At 42.8% G+C, this 22,767-nt stretch overlaps 1 protein-coding gene across 4 annotated transcripts in view; it reads left to right on the plus strand.

Annotated features, from left to right (window-relative positions):
- UNC5D (unc-5 netrin receptor D) overlaps positions 1-22,767 on the plus strand; it is a 605,139-nt gene that overhangs the window by 531,760 nt on the left and 50,612 nt on the right. For all 4 annotated transcript variants that reach the window (XM_043893835.1, XM_043893837.1, XM_043893836.1 and 1 more), the window contains one exon: positions 2,655-2,739. In XM_043893835.1, the coding sequence (XP_043749770.1) occupies positions 2,655-2,739 (85 nt within the window). The remainder of the gene's footprint in view (positions 1-2,654; positions 2,740-22,767) is intronic.

Consider the following 22,767-nt stretch of genomic DNA (forward strand, 5'->3'; position numbering starts at 1 on the left):
ATCTCAAAGCCTGGCTGCTGGTTTTTTTTTTTCCTTTTTACTGAAAGTTTTCAATCCTGTTCATTTACTCATATATTCATGTTTATTTTCTGAGAGCTTACTCTCTGCCAGGCATTGTGCCACATGTTACAGATGTAACAAACCATTAGTGTGTGTTTTTTTTAAACACACTGTATGATTTTATTTGAAAATTTAGAAAAGACTAATCAACATGTCAGAAAGCAAAGAAATGATCGTCTGGGTTGGCAATCGAACTGACTACTAAAGGGTGCAAGGGTGCTTTTTGTGGCAGTGGAAATGTTCTATCTTGATTGTGATGGTAACATGAGCATATACACTTGCCCCAAAGTTTGTTGTTAATTTGTATAACTTAAGCGTGTGAATTATACCTTAATCAGGGAAAAGAGAAAAATGGGAGCACAACAGAACTCTTTTGGGTTAATTGCTCAGATGGCATTATTTCTTGATGGTGACTTTCTGTGCTCTATCTCTAAATAAGGTCTAAATGTCTCCGTTATCATCATAGTCTAAAACAGAGGCAACAAAGTGCGATGGCAAGCTAAGAATACAGAATGTCTAGGGTTGTGTATTCGGTTTGACATTTGCGCACGCTGAATATCACGTGTATAATCATTTCTGCTCCCCAGCAGGGAAGGATGTAATGGAGCCCACTTCATTTGGCAGCTCCATTTGAGGAAGGATGGGCAATTAGAGGAGGAGACTGATCAGAGGCCACTGAATATGGCAATTACTGTTCTACTGTTGACATTAGGGTCCAGAATATAAATAGATACCCTAGCTGAAAAGCTGTGAGCAAGATGTAAATGGGCCTCATTTTTAGTGAAAGATACTGATGATAACTAATGTGTCACTGAAGAATGTTCATGAATGCGAACCACACAACTTGTTTTGCCATGAGTCTTCCATTTCTCGATTCTATAGCAGCGAACAGGAACACAGAAGGATTATCAGTAAAGCCTGCCATCTCTAGATTTAAACTTAGCAGCAGCAGCCTGAAAGCTTCCTGTGTAATTACATTAGCTGTAATGAAAGGAGAAAAGGTGAGTGCTGCATTATTCAAAGGATAGAAGGATACCCTGAGATTTTACTTTGTCAAGATCTCAACTGTGTCTCTATTTTTTTATAAGCAAGAAGCTACTTTAAGGAGACTCTCTGCCCTCTCTAGACTCTTCTCTTTTGGCCAAAGTGAAATATTTACTGCATAGCATTCAGGAGAAAAGAGAGGAATTTCCCAGTGTGGCATGAGGTGCCTTCCCGTGCCCACCCCACCTTCGTTACATGATGTTCCTGAAGTGAGGCTCCTGAGTTTTCTTTCAATTGGACATTGATATGAATACGGCTAAGTCACCTTTAGCCTTAATCTTTTCTAGCTTCTGTTTGGAAATACAGAGCCAAATAGTGGCCACACAAGTTCCTAAGCTTATCCACAAGTTTTCCCTTCTTCAGTTCTCTTGACAAAATACACCGCTCCATCAGTCACCTCCCTAAGCTGACTTTAAGATGAACCCTTTAGAAGACAGTTACACACCAGGCTCTAGCGAAAATGTTAAATGGCTCGCTCATCATCGTAGATACCTTTTCAGGAAATGAGTGGATAGAAACAAGGCAGAGATACCTTTTAAATTTTAGAGCCGACTAACTGATACACTGAAATTCTTAGTCTCAGATACGTATGATAGTGCCGGGTGTCAGGATACCTAATCTTATAAATAAGAGACTTTTTACAATGCCAGGAAGGCTTTAATTATTGAAATTTCTATTTACACTGCCGTTCAGCAGAACTTGACACGAACAAAGAGATTCCACTGTGTGTTTATATATATATACACATACACTCTTTTTCATTAGGGTTTAGCCCAGCATAGCAAATGTAGTTCCCTGTTCTGTTCAGTAGGACCTTGTTATTTATCCATTCTATACATAATAGTTTGCATTTGTTAACCCCAAATCATCCTTCCCTGCCCCATTCCCCCTTAGCAACCACACATCTGTTCTCTCTGTCTGTGAGTCTGTTTTGCAGGTAAGTCCGTTTGTGCCATGTATTAGTTTCCACATGTAAGTGATACCATAAGTTTCTCTCTCACTTTTCTTAGTATAATAATGTCTAGGTCCATACATATTGCTGTACATGGCACTATTTGATTTTTTATGGCTGAGTAATATTCCAGTGTGTATACACACACCCCACATCTTCTTTATCTGTTCATCTATTGATGCCCATTAGGTTGGTTCCAAGTCTTGGCTACTGTCCATAGTGCTGCTCTGGACATAGGAGTGCAGGTATCTTTTTGAATTACAGTTTCCTCTGGACATCTGCCCAGGAGTGAGATTGCTGGATGTTATGATAGCGCTCTCTAATTTAGTTTTCTGAGGCACCTCCATACTGTGGTCCATAATAGCTGTATCGATTTACATTAGGAAGACTTTAAGTAAAAATCTAAGTATACACTTGAATGATATGCCTTTCTGTATGTCACTGAAGGAAACAATATTTTCTTATTTTGGACTTTGTGAAACTCCTATAAATTGCTGTGAGGTGGTCCATCTTTGAGAGCATCTGTAAGTTATTCAGCTGAGGTGCTTCCGGATAACTGGAGAATCTACAAGTAACTTCTTGGCCTTTTCTGTTTCAGGGGTGAGTTTGCTGATACCACATGGCGCCATCCCAGAGGAGAATTCCTGGGAAATTTACATGTCCATCAACCAGGGTGAGCCCAGGTAAGAGACAGAGAAGGATGGCATATTAATGAGATCTTAAGTATGAAATGGAACTTCTGCAGAAAAGGTAATGTGACAGAAGTATGTGGGGGAGAGTGTAAGCTACATGACTGGTAAGGGGGAGAAAGCAATTGCAAACCTGTTGGCTTTCCACTTGTAGACTGCTAGCAAGCCAAGTCACCAACATCTAGACAACAGACACCAAAATCAGTAGCTGTCCTAAGTTGCTTCAGTCATGTCCAACTCTCTTGGGACCCCATGGACTATAACCCGCCAGGCTCCTCTGCTCATGGGATTCTCCAGGCGAGAATACTGGAGTGGGTTGCCATTTCCTCCTCCAGGGATCAAACCTGTGTCTCGAAGGTCTCCTGCACTGGTTCTTTACCAATGGCACCACTATCAGTAGGGTTTCCCCACAAAGAGTCACTGTCTCGCAGCACCCTCCTCTCAAAAGAAAAACATATCCTCCTGGGGGTACTCTTTGGTTTTACACATTATGAAAAATGCAGAGAATAACTGATTTGTGACCTTTTAGCATCAGCAGAACACCTGCCCTATAGCCGAGAGACAGTTTCTTAAGCAATTTTTCTCAAAGAAAAAAATAGTCTACACTTCAGTAGCTTTCAGATCTGACAAATTTCAGCAGCATTAAATTCAATTACATGAACAAATACAAATCTTGCCTCATACTTTTTTAATGAAAGTAGCTGGTTATTTTCCTAGTGCAACTATGGTGTTTGTAGAAATGTTGCCTTCCTCCACATAAGATAAACCAAACTCCTCTTGAGAAAGCAATTTCTCTTATCAGCTAGATCTGTATACCTCTGGCATTTTCAGCCGTAACATCTTGGTTAGTTTAGAATAGATTTTGTTGTTAGCAAAAAAAAAAAAAAAAAAATACACGAAAGAGAAACAGATGGCTTGAACAGACTTTGATAGCTATCTCCATAAGAGGATTTGTTAGTATCCAGTGGTTTTCAGTTTCTGCTCTATGGGATTTGAGAAAAATGGAAGAAAAGGCTCTGCTAGTTGGCTGTTGGGGAGGATTGCTTGTAAGCCATGCTATGTTGGGCTCTCGTGTTATCTGCTCAGTTCTGTAGACCGATGTCCTTTAGCTGGGCACCTGGAGACATTCCAGTGTTTAAGTATCTGCACTTGGCAAAAGGCAAACCAAGAAACAGAAGTTTTATTCAAAATCTCAACTAAGCAGACCTCACAACAAACTTCTCTGGAATAGTCACCGTGTTTTTCTCTCTTGGGATGGATTTATGGAAGCAACTCTACCTGTTCAAAATTGAGGTCATGGTCAATTACACATAAGCTTCTAAATGCATCATCCTTCAAAAATCAAATTTGAGGTAGAATCCGGGCAACCTTGCCTGAAAATCATGGCCTCTTGCAAACCCTCCTCCACTCTGCATCCTGTTCCCTTTGTGGTAATGAGTCTACAGAGCCTGTGTTCAGCTCTTTCTTCACAAACCCATCCCTACTTTCTTCTACCACATTATGCGAGAACCAGCCTAGGAGTCTTTCACAAATTCAAAGGCACCTAATGCACAACTCACCTCAATCCTCACCTCTTAGACCCTTCTTCTTAGGAGGGCAGAGCTAGATTGTGTCCGAAGACATCAAATATGCAAGGACTTAAATAAAAAGGCTCAAAAGTGGGGGAACTAGCTCTTGGGACATCCTGAAGTTGAAAGAAATACATAAAAATTTGCCAGGGCCCAAGGCTTTGAAAGATGCATTTGGCCTCCTGGGATCACACCCTGCTAAGCTTTGCAAGTTTCAGGTTTATCAATTTGGTTTACCCATCTGGAGCTAAGGTGTAAGTTCATTGCTGCCTTTCCGGAAGTTGGACAGAAATAGGAATGATGTCCAGAACTTCCCATCTATGAGGTGAGCATGTAACAGAGGATGGAGTAAAATTATAGGAAGCACACATTTCCATTTGCCAAAACCTTCCCAGCTGTTCCTGCCTCTCAAGGAAATAACTAGTCACTAAACTGCAGCCCACTTACCCTTCCTTGGTTGTTCTCGCTCCTTTTTAAGGAGCTCCAAGCTACATACTGAAAAAAAACACTAAAAATAGGAAATACCTTTTAGTTCCTCTTTTTTTAAAGCTCAGGTAAATTTTTTCCATCCTTGCTAGGGGGCTGCTCCAATCTGAGTTCTGCTTTTAACCCTGTGATTAATCAGGAGACCACTGACTTACCTATTTAGTGTCCTCTCTTTTCTTTGTAGGATCACTTGAAAACCCATTTTCATCTTATGCTGTCTGTTGTTCTGATCTTGATGAGCTCAGATTAAGACCCATTTCCCCAAGTTCGTAAAGCTGGAAAAGCCCTGCTCTGACTTTTAGTTCAGAAGTGTGAGAATTGGACTTTCTGACTGCCCATCTGGATTCTGTGTTTAAGGCTGTTCCATTCTCCTATTGATGATACATTTCTGTTACTCTTTCCTGAGTTACATCCCTGGTGCAGCAGGGTGATGACTTAGTGGAACTGTAATGGATGGCACAGATGCAAATTCTTTAGCAGATACCCAGGGTTGTAGCTGTGTGGAGTGAACCACAGACTCAGAACAAGCCCCTGTATTCAAATAGTCTCAGATGGATATACTTAACATTTTGGTAAGTTTCAAGTAAGTTTGTTATTTGTCTGAATTGAATGTGCCCCATCTCTCTTAGAACATCCTACTTGCATACCTGGGAAATTTCCAAGAGGGGATTGTGTTGAATTAGCCAAAAATTTCATTCAGATGTTACAGAAAATCCAAACAAACTTTCTGACCAACCCAATACTTTCTGTTAGGTGGAATGATGTCACTTTCCTTCCTCAATGTTCCTGCTTTGTCTATACTCTCAGACTTGAACCACCATCCTAATGAAGCTTTTCTAACCACCTCTTCTATCAGTCTGGACCTTTGGTTGGTCATAATGCAGAGGAAATAAACTCTGCTGACTTTGCACGCATATAGGTACACATTAAATAGTTTGCTAGGAGGAGACCTTGCATCCTTGGAAAAATACTTACTTACCTCTGTCTCAGTATAACTTGCAAGGTGTTTAAGTCATTTAATCTCCCCAGTAAAAAGAAAAGAGGAGGGGGGGTGGTTTGTACAGATTTTGCAATGAGTAAAAAGATGAAGTTTCCAAAAAAAATGAAGTTTCCAAGAAAGGAAGATGCTCCGCAAGGATGTATTACTTACCAGCTGATTTGGAATTTGACTTCAGGACACCTGACTCCAATTCCATGGCTCATAGACTAAAGGATGCCACCTCTCCTTGACATCAGAGACTTTAACAGCTTTCTGACCTTGCATTACAAGGCTTAGACCCTGGAATTGCTCTGTGAAAGAAGCAGACAGAATCAAGTTGAACATTCCTTAGACATCTACAGTGGTAAATTGCTGTTGTTATGTTATAGCTGAGAGAAGAAAGGCTGGAAACAGCACATCAGTGCTGAAACTTAGTGGACATGATGTGCAGAGACTTTTGAACTCAGTGGCTAAGAGTGTGAGCTCAGGCATCTAAGCCCTGGGTTCAGACTCACTGCTCTTATTCATGTGACTCTAGGTAAGTTAATGAAACTCTTTGACTGTGGGTATATAGTGGGTACCTATCTATTAGGGATTTTTATAGGATTATATGATATATACAGTGATACTATAATATTAAAGATGATAAAGTAAATCCTAATTAATACATTGTATTTGATAAAATATTTTACCTATTAATACTTTAGATAGGTTATATGTCCTTTAATCTTCTCATCCCTCCTGTATAGTAAACAATAATTATTCTTCTAATTTTGTAGATTTGAAAATTAAGACCAAGAAAATTTAGTACATTAGCCTTAGGTGGTAGTGGGACTGGGCACCAAAACAAAAGTTTTTGACTAATAATGTATTTTTTAGACTGTGTCCCACTTTAAGGCATATTATTCTTGAGTCTGGTAAGACATGTTTGATGAGACACAGGGCTTATGCCTAACAATGGGAATACCATGAAACATACAGAGAGGGGTCCAGATTTGTGGAAGACAATGGTAATGTGATAATTCAATGTGAAATTATGGTGCAATAGAGAATTTCAGAGAGATCAGTGGGGAAATGGAGGAGACTTTAAGTCTATTCTAAGGATGGATTTACAGAGGGGGTAGCAGGGAAGGTGGCTAAAAGATCTGCAGAACTTAGCCAGACAAGAACAATGTAAGGGTTATAAAACCCAGGGATTTCTAGCTCCAAGATACATTTTCCAGTATTTCTACACAGTAGAAGGTAGGAAGGGGGTGTTTAAGAGTAAATAAATCCAGGCTCTATTACTGTTGTTATTTAGGTGTAGTTGCTTTACAGTGTTACTTTCTGCTGTATGATGAAATGAATCAGCCATATGTATACAACTTCTTGGACCTCCCTCCATCCCTGATCCCACCCCTCTAGGTCATCCGAGCACCAAGCTGAGCTTCCCACCAGCTGTTTTATACAGAGTCGTGCAGGTCTGTCAGTCCTAATCTCCCAATTCATTTCATACCTCTTCCCCTCCTACCAGTGTCCACACATCCCTTCTCTGCATCTACATCTCTATTCCTGCCCTGCAAATAGTTCACCATTCTTTATAAATTCCACATATACGTGTAAATATATGATATTTGCCTTTCTGTGTCTGACTGACTTCACTCTGTATAACAGTCTCTAGGTCCGTCCACATCTCTACAGATGACCCAGTTGGGTTGCTTTTCATGGCTGAGTAATATTCTATTGTATATGTGTACCTCATCTTCTTTATCCATTTATCTTTCAGTGGATATCTAGGTTGCTTCCAAGTCCTAGCCATGGTAAATAGTGCTGAAATGAACACTGGGGTGCATGTCTTTGTGAATTATGGTTTTCTCAGGGTATATGCTAGAAATGGCAACCCACTCCAGTATTCTTGCCTGGAGAATCCCCTGGACGGAGGAGTCTAGAAGGTTATAGTCAATGGGGTCGCAAGAGTTGACATGACTTAGTGACTAAACCCAGAGAAGGCAATGGTACCCCACTCCAGTACTCTTGCCTGGAAAATCCCATGGATGGAGGAGCCTGGTGGGCTGCAGTCCATGTGGTCGTGAAGAGTTGGACACGACTGAGCAACTTCACTTTCATGCATTGGAGAAGGAAATGGCAACCCACTCCAGTGTTCTTGCCTGGAGAATCCCAGGGACAGTGGAGCCTGGTGGGCTGCCGTCTATGGGGTGACACAGAGTCGGACACAACTGAAGTGACTTAGCAGCAGCAGTAACTAAACCACCACCCCCACCACAAGGCATATGCCCAGTAGTGGGGTTGCTGAATCATAGGGTAGTTCTGTTGTTTTTTAAGGAACCTCCATACTGTTCGCGTGTACAGCCAAGTAATTCAGTTTTTTTTTTCCAGATTCTTTTCCATTATAGGTTACAAGGTATTGAATATAATTCCATGTGCAATATAATAAATCCTTGTCATTTATCTATTAATCCCAAGTTCCTAATTTATCTGTCCCCCTAACTTTCCCTTTTGGTAACCATAAATTTTTTTTCTATGTCTTTGTGAGTCTTTTTCATAGATCATTTGCATTATTTTAGATTGCACATATAAGAAATATAATATTTATTTTTATCTGACTGACTTCCCTTGCTCAGTCTCTTATGGGCTCACTGCTCCTTTCTCCTGGGTCCTGGTGTGCACAAGGTTTTGTTTGTGCCCTCCAAGAGTCTGTTTTCCCAGACTTTCCTGTGGAAGTTCTGTAATCAAATCCCACTGGCCTTCAAAGTCAAATTCCCTGGGGGTTCTCAGTCCCTTTGCTGGATCCTCAGGTTGGGAAACCTGTGGTGGGCCCTAGAACTTTTGCAACAATGCGAGAACTTCTTTGGTCTAATCCTCCAGTCTTGTGGGTCATCTGCTCTGTGATTGTATAGTGGAGCTAATGGCGACCTCCTCCAAGAGGACTTATGCCACACACCGCACCTCCCAGGACTGCTGCATCCAGAACCCCTGTCCCCACCTCAGGCCACTGCTGACCCGTGCCTCCACAGCAGACTCTGAAACACTCACAGGCAGGTCTGACTCAGTCTCTTTGGGGATCACTTCTCCTTTCCCTGGGTCCTGGTGTGCACAAGGTTTTGTTTGCACCCTTCAAGCATTTCTGGTGGGTATGAGATTTGATTTTAAACACGATTGAACCTATCCTACCATCTTGTTGGGGCTTCTCCTTTCCCCTTGGACTTGGGATATCTTTTTTTGGTGGGATCCAACATTCTCCTTTCAATGGTTGTTCAGCAGCTAGTTGTGATTTTGGTCTTCTCACAGGAGAAGATGAGTGCACATCCTACTCCGTCATCTTCTGTTAGCATGATCATATCTAGGTCCATCCATGTTACAGATGGTAAGATTTCATTCCTTTTCGTGGCTGAGTAATATTCCATTGCATATATGTGCCACATACTCTGTCCATCTGTCTGTTGGTAGACACTTAAGTTGCTTCTGTGTCTTGGCTACTGTACATAGTGCTGCTAGGAACATTGGGGAGCAGGTATCGAATCTTGTTTCCCACCCCCCCACCACTTTAAAGTCACTTTGATGCCGCCTTAAGCAGCTTCCTTCCAATTGTACTCCAGGCTTAGGCACAGACAGAAGGATTAGGTTTTATGCACTGCTTCACTCACAAAATAAGAGAATGCTTCCTGATGTCACAGGAGCTAGAATAGCCTCACAGAAAGGCAAAAGCACGAACTTGGATATGCCAGAAGTATTTGCAGGTGAGAGGCCCTTGGGATTCTCCTGACACGAGGGTATTTAAGCAGCTAAGTCAATGCCGAACACAGCCGCCCGTATCTAGTAGGCTGCTTTGGAAGGCAAGAAACCAGCAATGATCACTTTTAACAAGCTTGTCTCTTTTCCCAAACTTTAATTCAAAAGAATTGGGGTCTTTTCTTTCTAACGTTTTTTCAGGAGCTTTTTTTTTTTGGGGGGGGGGGGGGGATTTTTCATCTTCTTTAAGAAAGTTTTGATAACTTTTATTAAATAAGGGTGTTTAATAGAACTACCCTATGACCCAGCAATCTCACTCCTAGGCATATATCCAGAGAAAACCATACTTCAAATAGATACATGCACCTTAATGTTCACTGCAGTGCTACTTACAAGAGCCAAGAAATGGAAGCAGCCTAGATGCCCATCAGCAGAGGAGTTGAGAAAGAATATGTGGTGCATATATACAATGAAATAGAATATATACTCAGCTATTTAAAAAAAAATGAAATACTGCCATTTGCTGCAACCTGGATGAACCCAAGATGATCGTAGTAAGTAAAGTCAGACAGACAAATATATAATACCACTTACATGTGGCATGAACCCAAAGGTGCAAATGAATTTAATTATAAAACAGAAATAGAGTCAAAGATGTAGAAAACAAACTTATGGTTCCTGGCGGGAAGGAAGGGAGGATAAAGTAGGAGATTGGGATTGACAATATAGACAGTACTGTGTATAAAATAGATAACCACTAAGGACTCACTGTAGGACAAACAGGGCACTCGACTCAATACTCTGTAATGAAGTATAGGGGAAAAGAACCTAAAGAATGGATATATTTTATGTCTAAATGATTCACTTTGCTGTACATCTGAAACTAACACAACATTGTAAACCAACTATACGCCAGTCAATTCTTCTTTTTAAACATAAAGGTTTTCAAATAAAAGTATTTTAAAAATCCGTTATTTCAGAGCTTCCCCCACATAATCAGAAAATGGTACAGATGTAGCACAGTCATCTCACTACCCTGTCCCAGCTCTCATTTTGTACCCGCCCCCCCCCCCCCCATCCCATGGGCTTCCCTCTTGTTCAGCTGGCAAAGAATCCACCTGCAATGAGGGAGACCTGGGTTCAATCCCTGGGTTGGGAAGATCCCCTGGAGAAGGGAAAGGCTACCCAGTCCAGTATTCTGGCCCGGAGAATTCCATGGACTGTATAGCCCATGGGGTTGCAGAGTTGGACACAACTGAGCAACTTTCATTTTCACTTTTTTCCCCTGCCCCATAGTTGGTAAGTAGAGAAATGGACCAGAGCATTACTATGTGGAACTTTCTTCTGAGAAGCAATAAAATAAAATCAAAGGCAAATATTCATTTCTTTTTCCAATTACACTATCATGTGGATATTCCTGACCAAATGCTTAGACTAGAGTTGGAAATGTCAATAATCTTCCTGAAGAGTTTACAAAAGGACACATATTTGGAATTAGGGCTTAACCCAGATGGAATATTTTCTCTCAGATGGTATGGTCTTCCCACTGGGACCTCTTGGGGTGAGGATTGGGAAGGCAGAAATGGTAGTGTTAGGAAATATTAACTTTGGGGGGATGCCTTGATAATGGTGCAATAGCTTTGATAGCAAACCATGAAATAAGACCAAATGTAAGACTGGGCAGAAAGTAGGTCTGGATGGAATAAAGCAGACAATCCGTTTTCTCGTAATAACTCACGATTCAGCACTGCAGTGTAGCTGCTTCTGCAGAATGACTTCATGTAGCTTTTTCTCCACAGTTGCCAGAACAACACACACAAAAACAAAATTATAAACAATGACTTGATCACATAGCCAGCCTAATAGAGGATACAAGCACTCAGAAATGTCCTTAGGCTGTTTGGGAGGATGTCATTTCTAGAAGACGAAAAAGAAAACCCAGATATGTATGGCCATTTCACTTGTAAAAATGGTGCTAATGAAATGAATCTGTTTCTAGTAAACTACTCTTTATGTCAAAGCAGACATTTGAGACCATTTTAAAACCACTCATCCAAGTAAAATATGAAACTGCTTACACTTTTCCCGGGGCAGATGATTTCACAGAAGCTAAGAAACCCCTATCATCAGACTATTGCAGTTAGTGTAGTGGTCCCAGTCAAAACCTTACCTCTTGAGTGCAAGGTAAGAGCACCTGTCTTTGGCTCCACCCCAACACAGGTGACTGGTCAGGTCACTACTGCAGGGAGAAAGTGTCCGTCACTCAGTCGTGTCTGACTCTTTGCGACCCCATGGACTGTAGCCCGCTAGGCTCCTCTTTTCGTGGGATTCTCCAGTCAAGAATACTGCCTGGAGTTCTTCCCAACCCCGGGATACTGGAGTGGGTTGCCATTCCCTCCTCCAGGGGATCTTCCTGACCCAGGGATCAAACCCAGGTCTCCTGCATTGCAGGCGGATTCTTTACCATCTGAGCCACCAAGGAAGGCAAACCTGGCCTAAAATCTCTGGGTTGATTTGCATCTCTGTCTGCATTCTGCAGGTAGGATGACTTACCCACCAGGTTGTATTTCAAGCCGTCCTACGGCAGCTCAGGCAAAGAAAACACCGTGCCTTCTCACTGCAAGAGTTATGATGTTCACTGGAATATCCCACAATTGGTCTTATGAGCTCAGTTCAGTCAATGACAAGGGCCAGAGGTACTCGGTACTGTAAACCAGGAACAACAGGACCCCTCATATATGGAAAGAGGTTGTTTCCGGTGGAGGTGTTGGTTGGAGGACAGAGGTTGTGTATATGTATCAAGATGATGTCTGGGGACACGGGGGACTTGTTCTATATTCCTGAAATTGACAAACCTCAGAACTGATTTAGAGAAAAAGAACCAAGTACCCCCAACAGTCTAAATTCACAGATCTCACCAACTGTAATGTCAGGGCTAATTTTGCCACCTCCCTGCATAACCTGCTAAGAAGCATCATTTCATCAGAATGGGCACCACCCACCCATGTACAATCCTGCCTTATCCCTGCCTGTTGACATAAAAATGGGACATGGAGAGAGAAAAAGAGAAGACACATTTTGGGGAAGTATGCGGATCAAAAATGGCTGTCCCCAACCTCACCAAAACCGAAGCAAGGTGAGAATGATTCATAAAATTCAGGTCAGCTGCAGGAAGTGGATATTGATACCTGATTTTCTTATTGTGTAATTTACAAAGATACCAAGTCCATGGAATTTGCTTGAGCTGTGTCGTGGTTGTACCGAGTCCTTCCTGTCTAACTGCTACCACACTCCGAGATAGTTAAGTGTTAACTGTTAACACATTGTTAAACTGTCCTAGAGGACAGTTTAATTCAGTGATAGCAAACATGTTAAGTGTTCAGTGCTACCAGGAAAAAAGGGAAAAAATAAAAGCTTTGAGAAGAGACATCATGCTGCAACTGCCAAGGAGAAAGCGACAAAGAGCTCTCCCATAACTTCCAGGTCCCCGTATTTCCAAGAGGTAGAGAAGATGAACCCAGCCCAGGTGGCATGAGCCAGAAAGGGTAGATGAGATCGAAAGCAGGTTTGCCAGGGGCCCCTTCAGGGTGAGGAAAAGAGGCTCAGAGAGCAGGTCGAGATACTGCCAGCTGGGGGCCAGCTGCGTGTGTACCTGAAACACACAAGGAACGACAGATGCTTAGGGCGAGCTGTTTGCAATCCAGCCCCCTGCGCCCTCTGTCGGTGAGGCCTTTTGGAGTCATCACTATTTATAAGGAATCCATTAAGGAGTATCGTAAGCCTTCCAAGGAAAATACGCCACAGTTAGTTAAGTAAGAGATGGTGTATAACTCCCTTCTCTCAACCACAGTGCCACGGAGATAAGCTCATGGAAGAGGGAATGTACCGGGGAGTGGGTTATCTGCCCCAGACCCATCATCTAGAGCCTTGTAATGTGCTTAGTCGCTCAGTCGTGTCCGACTCTCTGCGACCCCAGGGACTGTGACCCGCCAGGCTCCTCTGTCCATGGGGATTCTCCAGGCAAGAATACTGGAGTGGGTTGAAATGCCCGTCTCCAGGGGATCTTCCCAATCCAGGGATCAAACCCAGGTCTCCCACATTGCAGGTGGATTCTTTACTATCTGAGCCACCAAGGAAGCCCTTGAACACTAGAACCTTATGTTTCTGCAAATACCCAATGAGTGTGTACACAGGTGTGTGCATGGGTACTTGGGGCGGCGTGGCGGGGGGTGGGGGTGGGCAATGTGGAATTCTGAATCAGGTGTAAGATTACAGTTTTTAAATGAACAAAAATCAGCCCCCAAAACAATTTGAATGATTCAATCCTGAAAAGTTATAGAATTAAACATCTTCAAGGTACCTTGCTACCATGGACAGTTCCATTAAGCACAACCGTGAGAATGACTGCTAGGAAAACTAGAACCACTTAATACCACAATAGATGAAACCCAGTAACTCAAGTGAATGATATTTTGCTACATGTGACAGAGACACACACATTTAACCAGGAGTGAAGGGATCAACCTTGGTTAAAGGCTCAGGGTAGGTTCCAGAGAGGAAGTGACAGCTGACTTAAAACCTGAGTGAAAGGTCTTCCAGGGGATAGATTGTGCAACAGCATAGACGTATAACAGCATCACTTATTTTGGAACTGAGCAAGTCAGAACAAAATAAGAAAAGTGGAGTGATAAGGAATGAGGCTGAGAAAATAAAGATTTGACTGTGTACAACATTGTTTGTTGACTAAGGGAAACTGAAATGTACCTGGTGGGTAGGGATGGCTGAGGCTTACTTACACTTGGTATGTATTATCTCCTGCTTCATCTCCATTGCCACTTCCCACGTTCAAGTCTTTATTATTCCAGTATCCTTCTGAGTACAGTAAAAAGATGCCTCATTTTGCTAGTGCAGATATTAATAGTCCTCCTTTTCACACTCAGAATCTCTCAGTTTGGACAATAAATGATAGTCACTCTACTTTTGAGTGTCCTTGTCTCTAGCTGTGGACGTTTTAAATCCTTTCTCTAATTCCCACATTGCTCCCAGTGGGGAGTTTTGAGAAGGAGAGAGAGAGACTTGGGGAAGAGGAACTCAGCAAGATCTGATGTGTGTGCATGTGTGTGTGTGGGTTAATGTGGAGTGAGAGAGATGAAGGACTTGAAGATAATTCACAGAATTCTGGCTTGGGAACTGACGATTAATTAGAAGAAAGAGGTTTGCCAGCTGAAGTCACCTGAGAGTTTGTGATAACAGTTGCTTTGGGAGCAACTCTGGATTTTTTTTCTGGAACAAATACAGCTCTTTCTCTTATAAGAAAAGAGGTAGGGAGAAAATTGATTACAGAATAAATAAATAAAATACAAAAATCATATGTATATTCATGAAAAAATAAAGACACCTGCTGAATTGAAATCCCATGGCAGTTGTTTGGGCTTCCCTGGTGGCTCAGGAGTAAAGAATCTGCTGAATGCAGAAGACACAAGAGAGGTGGGTTCGATCCCCAGGTCAGGAAGTTCCCGTGGAGAAGGGCATGGCAATCCCCGCTCCAGTATTCCTGCCTGGAGAATGCCATGGGCAGAGGAGCCTGGCAGGCTACAGTCTGTGGGGTCACATAATTGAACACGACTGAAGTGACTTAGCATGCATGCCCGCACGTCACTCATTTGGCTGGAGCATGGGACAACAGTGCTGCTCCCAGCAAAGTATTACGATACTGGATGCAGACTGGGTCTGCGTGCCTCATGCCCAGTGGAATCTTCTGCCTTCCTTTGTTTTCTTTCCTTCCTAGCTAGGTAAGAATCTGCCAACCCTGGAGTAAATGAATGACATACAGAACATATCAGGAAAGTAGTACAGACTTAGGCATTAACATTGCATGAAAATTGAAGAGTTATTAAAAATGAGATGACATAGCTGAGGACCGCAAAGGACCCAGAAACCCTGAGTTCCAATCCCCTTTGCCACGTCCAGCCTGGGAAGCTTTGAGCTAGTCATTTTCTTTCTCTAAACCTCAATCTGTAAATTTTGTGTTTTATTAACTGAATTCCAGGATTTGGACAGTAGAGTGACTTTAAATATGACAAGTCCTGTGCAAATTACATGCTACACTTTGTCTATCCATTTTTTTTTTAATTAAAAAGTTGGAAAAGCACATGGAATTTTCTTGAGCTCTGTCTCAGTGATATTGAGTCCTTCCCTTTTAACTACTAATGCCTTCCTAGACTCAGAGGAAAGTTCAGTTCAGTGACATCAAACATAGTAAGTGTTCACTCTAAAATCAAGAGCCTTGTCTTAAGACTAGAGTTGCCATATGATCCACAATCACACTCCTAGGCATACACCCAGATGGAACTGTAATCCAAAATGATACATTCACCCCTGTGTTCATGGCAGTACTACTTTCAATGGCCAAGACGTGGAAGCATCCTAAATGTCCAACAACATAAGCGTGGATAAACAAAACAAGGTACACATAGACAGTGGAATATTAGTCACAATAAGTAACAAATAATGCCATTGGCAGCAACGTGGATGCAACTAGAGATTATACTAAGGGAAGTCAGACAGAAAGACAAATACCATATGGTGTCACTTATACGTAGCATTGTAAAATATGACATAAATGCACCTGTCTGCGAAACAGACAGACTCACAGAGAACAAACTTGTGGTTGCCAAGGCAGAGGGGGGTGTAGAGGAGGGAAGAATTGGGAGTTTGGGATTGGTAGGTGCAAACTATTACATATAGGATGGATAAACAACAAGGTCTTACTGGATAGCACAGGGAGCTATATTCAATCTTCTGGTATAAACTAATGGAAGAGAATCTAAAAAAATTTTAAAAATTTAAATAAAAATTAAAGAGCCTTGTGATGATACAAAAGACACCCCACATCAGTTCTTTCATCTGCCTCTGTTTCTGATAGCATCCTGGCCTCTTGATTGATACCTTAGAGGTATACTCTATGGGTCCAAACAAGGGGTTCTGGGTGGACTGGTGTTTAGATGAGGAGGTCAGCGTCAAGCTGGGGCAGGTGCTTATGCCAGCTTGAGTAGGCTTTGTCCCTGTCCACTTTGCCAGGCTTTCCTTGCTGGAGAGTGATGGATGTAAATGACACTGTTTGTTTACTGGTCAGTCACGTGTTTGAATTTGGTTTGTTGCTTTCAATTTTCAACATGTCTATTGGACTGATGGTATCTAGCTATCCCTTTGAGGAGATGTGGTGTTAATTCTGTAACAGCCATAGGGACCCATTGAGGAGAAGAGGTGCTCCAAAATAACAAACAGAGTTGCCGCCTGTGCCCCAGAGAGGGGAGTAAATGGCTACCACTTGGGAAGCACATCAATTCCTCCAGGCTACCAGGGCCAGGCAGTGTCATAAAAGGGGCAATTTATCAAATGGTACCTTAATGGCTTAGAAGGGTTAATGCACTTTGATCTGAAGTCTTTTCTGCAGTGAAATCACAATGGTTTCTTCACAGAGTCATTTAGGTTAGAGTATAATGCCATTAACCCCCAAAATGAGGTGGAGAACAGAAAAACAGTGAAAGAAAGCAAGAAAGAAAAGGGAGGATTCTCACTTTGTCATTTTATGATTGCTCTTTTTGGAAAAGAGAACTTCCCCGTACCACACTCTTTACCCATCCCCTCCACCTCACATCCCCTTGGTCCACACACAAACTGCATGCATGAAAATTGCCATCATTTTCATCAAAGTGCATTCGAAGCCCACAGGAGCTCACAATGTGAAGTGATTAGAGTGGTCCAGCGGAGTCTTTTAATTAAAGATGCCATTGACAAGATAACAATGGTCTGTGAATGTGGTTAATAGGTCTGAATGGAGGGGGCATCTTAATTCAGTATGAGGAAAGTCACTGGTTTGTGAGTTTGATTGTGCATTGTAAAGAAACAGCACATACTGTAATTATTTTTATTTGTATGTGCCATCTCTTTTATTGCCCATGCTGGAAGTAGAAATAACCTATCCTATTAAGATATTTAATATATATCATCCTTTCCATTTCACTTGGTTATAGCTTAATAAATATGCCAGGAGAAGATGCCAACCCACACTGGGGTTGCCCTTGTGCTTACTAAAGCAAGCCCTTCAAAAACCTGCATGATCAACTGCCTCCCTCCCTTGGTTACAGTCTTTAAGACAAACCATAACAATTTCCCAGGACCTCATAAAGTTAGAGGCAGATAGGGAGCTTCACTCTGCACGTGAACTTCAGCTGAAGCATGAAGATGACCCAAAGGTCAACCGACCCCCTCAAAGATTGTGTGGTGTCCAGGAAACAGCAGGGGGTCAGGGGGCAGCAGCAAAGGGATCTTGAGGTCCTAAATTTAAAGTGGACAAGCCGTGAAAAGGCCAGTGGTAGACAGAAGAATGGCATCCCAAAGATGTCCATACCCTCATCCCTGGCGCCTTACATGGCGAAAGGGACCTGGCAAATGGGATGAAAAGTTAAGGACATTGAGAAAGAAAGATCATCTGGATTATGCAGTCAGCCCACAGAAGGATCCTTCTAAGAGGAGACAGGAGTGTCTGTCAGATAATGAGATTTGAGGATGTTACAAGGCTCACCAATGGAAGAAGGGCTTTCCACCCAAAGAATGCCAGTGACCTCTAGAAGCTGGGAAAGCCCAGGAAACAGATCCTTCTCCATAACTTTGAGCAGGAATCCTGCCCTGCTGACACCTTCATTTTAGCTCCCTGGGACTTCTATTTCAGTTACCTAACTGTAACTTAAACTTGTGTTGTTTTGATCCAGTAAGTCTATGAAAGTTTAGTCACTCAGTCATGTCCCACTCTGCGACCCCATGGACTGTAGCCCACCAGGCGGCTCTATCCATGGAATTCTCCAGGCAAGAATGCTGGAGTGGGTCCCTATTCTCTCCTCCAGGGGATCGTCCTGACCCAGGGATAGAACCCGGGTCTCCCGCATTGCAGGCAGGTTCTTTACCGCCTGAGCAACCAGGGCAGGTAAGATGCAGTAAGCCTATGGAACAGCAGTAATAGGGAACCAACACAAGTGTCTGTTGTGGCCACACTACACTCCTCAAAGTGCTGTGTTTTCCTTTCTCCAGTGTCTGTGAATACCATCTTACCAATTCTCATGCCAGCATTGCACCTTCAAGGTTCAAGGTTCAGAGACCACGTCCCAGGGAACATCTGTCTCCTCTAGTTCTGGTACCCCCATCCCACACCACAGGACCCGCACCACTCACAGGAGATTCTGACCCCAGCTCTGTCACAAGGGGGTGTGACTTCGGCCACGTCCCTCCTCCCCGTGCCACACCCTCCTGTCTCCTTGATGGTGTTGACCTGATTACTCCTGTGTCCTGTCCCTGCCCCACCCCCACCCAAATGAAGTGCTTCTCTGACACCGGATTCAGGTTCCTCCAGAGAAGGATGTTTTCCCCATCCAGAATGGCAATGAGGAAACAACTTAGCAGATAATAAAACCTGTCATAGCAGCGTACCACCTAGATCCCCTCTTCTCCCCTCTCTCTGGTTCACTTTAAAGCACTCTCCCTAAGCCATCATTATTCCACTTCTCCTAGTAAACAAAGCTAAACGCCGACACTGCATGAAAGATGAGGTTTAAATTGTGTCTAGGAACTGGTGATTTACACATGATTTGTGATTCCTTTAGTATATTAATTGGTAAACACCCAATGAATGTGTGTGTAAACTAAAGCCGCTGAACATATGCAGACAGTTGACTCTCTCAGTGGGGGTGTTGCTTACATTTCAGCAAAGTCAAATCCTGATTGCAGCCTGTGTGTAACTGCTCCCCCAACCCCAAATCCCATGTGCCAACTCCCCACCCATGATCCTATATCAGATAACAAAGTGGGCCGCACTGATCTTTAAACCTTTTAATAGTAAAGCCATATGCTTCCATCCTCTGCAGACGGTGCCCGTTGCTTGTTATAATCCACTGTTCTAACTGCTCCTCTCCTGCCCCAACTAATGGCATAGAATGGTGTGAAGAGCTGTAACATTATTTCCAGTGACTGCTCGTCAACTCCCCAACCAGGCAGCCTTCTGTATGAATACACGTACTATTTAGAGAAAGGCGATGAAGGAACTGACCCTGTGTATTTGCATTTTTGAACCGTAGTAGCCTCATCCAAAGCCTTCATAGTGAGCATTTCAACTTGGCCAGCATGTAAGTTCCATTTCAGAAGCCTGCTTGATCTGTATTTGACAGACCACTCCGCCCCCACTGTGTAAGGCATGGCTTCAGATGCTTTCTCAAGAATCACTCAAGTTTTCAAGAACCACACTTTTCTCCAACAGTAGTGCCTAGCTAATGTGCAAACAGACGATGCAAGTGAAAAGTACAAGTTGCTGGTCCCTATCTCAGAAATACTCAATCAGAACCATCATGGGTGGTGTCCAGGAATATAATTTTAAACAAGATACCCAAGGACTTCAGAACCACATTACAGTTTTACAGCTACTTAAAGACTGAAAGAGGAATCTACTGTGATAAAGAGATTTTGTTCAACATTTTTTCCCCTCTATTCTGCCCTTAATCACCCATCCTCTCTTTCTAGAAGTCTATTTTGTTAAATCGTATTTAAGGGACTTCCCTGGTGGTCCAGTGGTTAAGAATCCGCCTGCCAATGCAGGAGACATGGGTTTGATCCCTGGTCTGGGAAGATTCCACTTGCCACAAAGCAGCTAAGCCCATGCAGAATTCACACTCTAGAGTCCAAGAGCCTCAACTCCTGAGGCCCAGACACCTAGAGCCTGTGCTCTGCAACAAGAGATGCCACCACAATGACAAGCCTGTGCGCTGCAACAGAGAATAGCTCCCACTTGCTCCAAACGGAGAAAGCCACGTGCAGTACTGAAGACCCAGCACGTGCATGTTCAGTCACTGCACTCATCTTCGAGTCTTTGCGACCCCAGGGACTATAGCCCACCAGGCTCCTCTGTCCAGGGAATTCTCCGGGCAAGAGTACTGGAGTGGGTTGCATTTCCTTCTCTGGAGGATCTTCCCCAAACCAGGGATCGAACCCAAGTCTCCTGCATTGCAGGCAGATTCTTTACCACTGAGCCGCCAGGGAAGCCCCAAGACCCAGCACAGCCATAAATAAATAAATCTTTACAATATAAATCCTATTTACAGAGCAGTTGTTGGTTAGTCTCTCAGTCATGTTCGACTCAGCGACCCCATGGACTGTAGCCCGCCAGGCTCCTCTGTCCATGGAATTCTCCAGGCAAGAATACTGGAGTGGATTGCCATGCCCTTCTCCAGGGGATCTTCCCCACCCTGGAACTGAACCCGGGTCTTCCCGCACTGCAGGCAGATTCTTACCATCTGAGCCATCAGGGAAGCCCATTGGAGTTAAGTCCCCCAGGAGACCTAGTCACTGTTGGGGTTGACTGATGCGCCATGCTGGCTTTCGAAAGGGCCTGTCTCTCTGAGAGATCCTGAAATGGTGTTTCCTACCGATCTCAAAAATTTGGTCAGAGGTGTGTTAGTGACACAGGCATCACACTCGAGTAAGACAAGAGAAATCATAAACCTCAAACCGTGATTTTTATCCACAGCAATGTTACCACTGTTGGTCAGTATGAGGATTTCAGGGAAAAGAGAAAAAGAATAATAATAGTTAAAACTCTGTATCATCTCAGGTAGAAAACTGTAGGAGGCTGGAGCCAGCTAAGTATAGCTTTCATCTATCAGCTTTTTTATGTCTGTTCCATTAAAATATGATTTAATTATGGATCGACCCAGGGTCTGGCATAGTAAAACTATCATTACCTTCCTGCCCGCATTCCTGAGTGATGCTCTGGGTAAAGGTGATCAAAAACCTACATTCATCTGTAATGTAGACCATAAGGAGGAAAGGAGAGGGTGATGATTACCAAGCATAGCATGGCAGATGACAACAGTCAAACCGCGTCTTTAAAAACGGAGCTGAGTGTTTTGTTTGAAAAGAGTGACACGCTGCAAGCCTAGAATCAGGTCAATAGATGTTGAGAACAAGAGCCAAATGTGCCCGGATGCAGCTCCAGACCTGCCATGGGCAGCACTTGCCGCCTTGCAGCTGACCTTCGCCGTGACCTTCTGTTGACCTTGGTGGGCAGATGGTGCTGCAGAATGTGAGTCCCCACGTGGCAAGGTCTGGACCACAACCTTGCCACCACCGAGTTCAGAACCACCACCACACATTCTGTGCAGTTGTCAGCGACCCTAGTGATTTCATTGTAGGAATTCTAGACCTGAGCCCCTCTTCATTAGTGTCTGTTTCGGCAGAATTTCAAATTTAAGGAAAAGCTGCAAGAATAGTACAGGTGACTCTTGAACAACATGGCTTTGAACTGGATGGGTTCACTTTTCAATAGTCAATAATTACAAGCTGTGTGTGGTTGGATCCACAGGTATGGAGCCACAGATAAGGAGAATCATGGAAGTTGAAGGATAATCATAAGTTATGCATGGGTTTTTGACTTAGTAGAGAGTGTTGGTGCCCGTAAACTCCCATGTGGTCAAGGATCCTCTGTATAGAGTTCCCAGCCTTCCCACACCCAGATTCACAAACGTTAACATTTTAGTATGTTTTCTGTGTTCTGCTGGTTCTTTCTCCATCTGTGTAAGTACTGGGTTAGCCAAGAAGTTTGTTCCAATTTTTCCATGTTAGAGGCAAACTTTTGGCCAATCCAATAAAATACACACAGTTTTTAACCATCATGAACAAGATATTCCTTTGCCCCCAGATACTTCATTGTGTGTATCCTAAACACAAATTCTTACATGACCAAAGCAAATTATCAAAATCAGGAAAAACATAGGTACAATACTATTATTTACTTCACAGACTTTATTCATATATCACCTGTTATCCAAATAATGTCCTTTATGGCAATGAAAATTCAGGTCCATTCAACTACATTCTGTTATCATGCACCTTTTTTGGTCTCTTTTAATCTAGTGCAGTTCCTGAGTCTGTTGCTAGTTCATTATATTGACGGTTTTCAAGAGTGCAGATCAGTTAGTTTGTAAATATCCTTTACGTTGGGCTGATATTTGTTTAATAAGTTCTTATGATTAGTGTCAGTATAAGTATTATTGGCAGGAATGTTACAGAAGTGATGCTGAGTGCCTTTTGCTTTTTCATATCAAGATGTATGTTCTGAAAATTAATCCCTTTACTGGCAAGATTAACTGAGAACTTGGGTTAGGTGGTATCTGCCAAGGCTCTCAAGTACAAAGTCATGTCGATTCTTTGTAATTA

This window comes from Cervus elaphus, chromosome 32, assembly GCF_910594005.1.
Source record: "Cervus elaphus chromosome 32, mCerEla1.1, whole genome shotgun sequence".
In the NCBI taxonomy this organism is placed as follows: domain Eukaryota; kingdom Metazoa; phylum Chordata; class Mammalia; order Artiodactyla; family Cervidae; genus Cervus; species Cervus elaphus.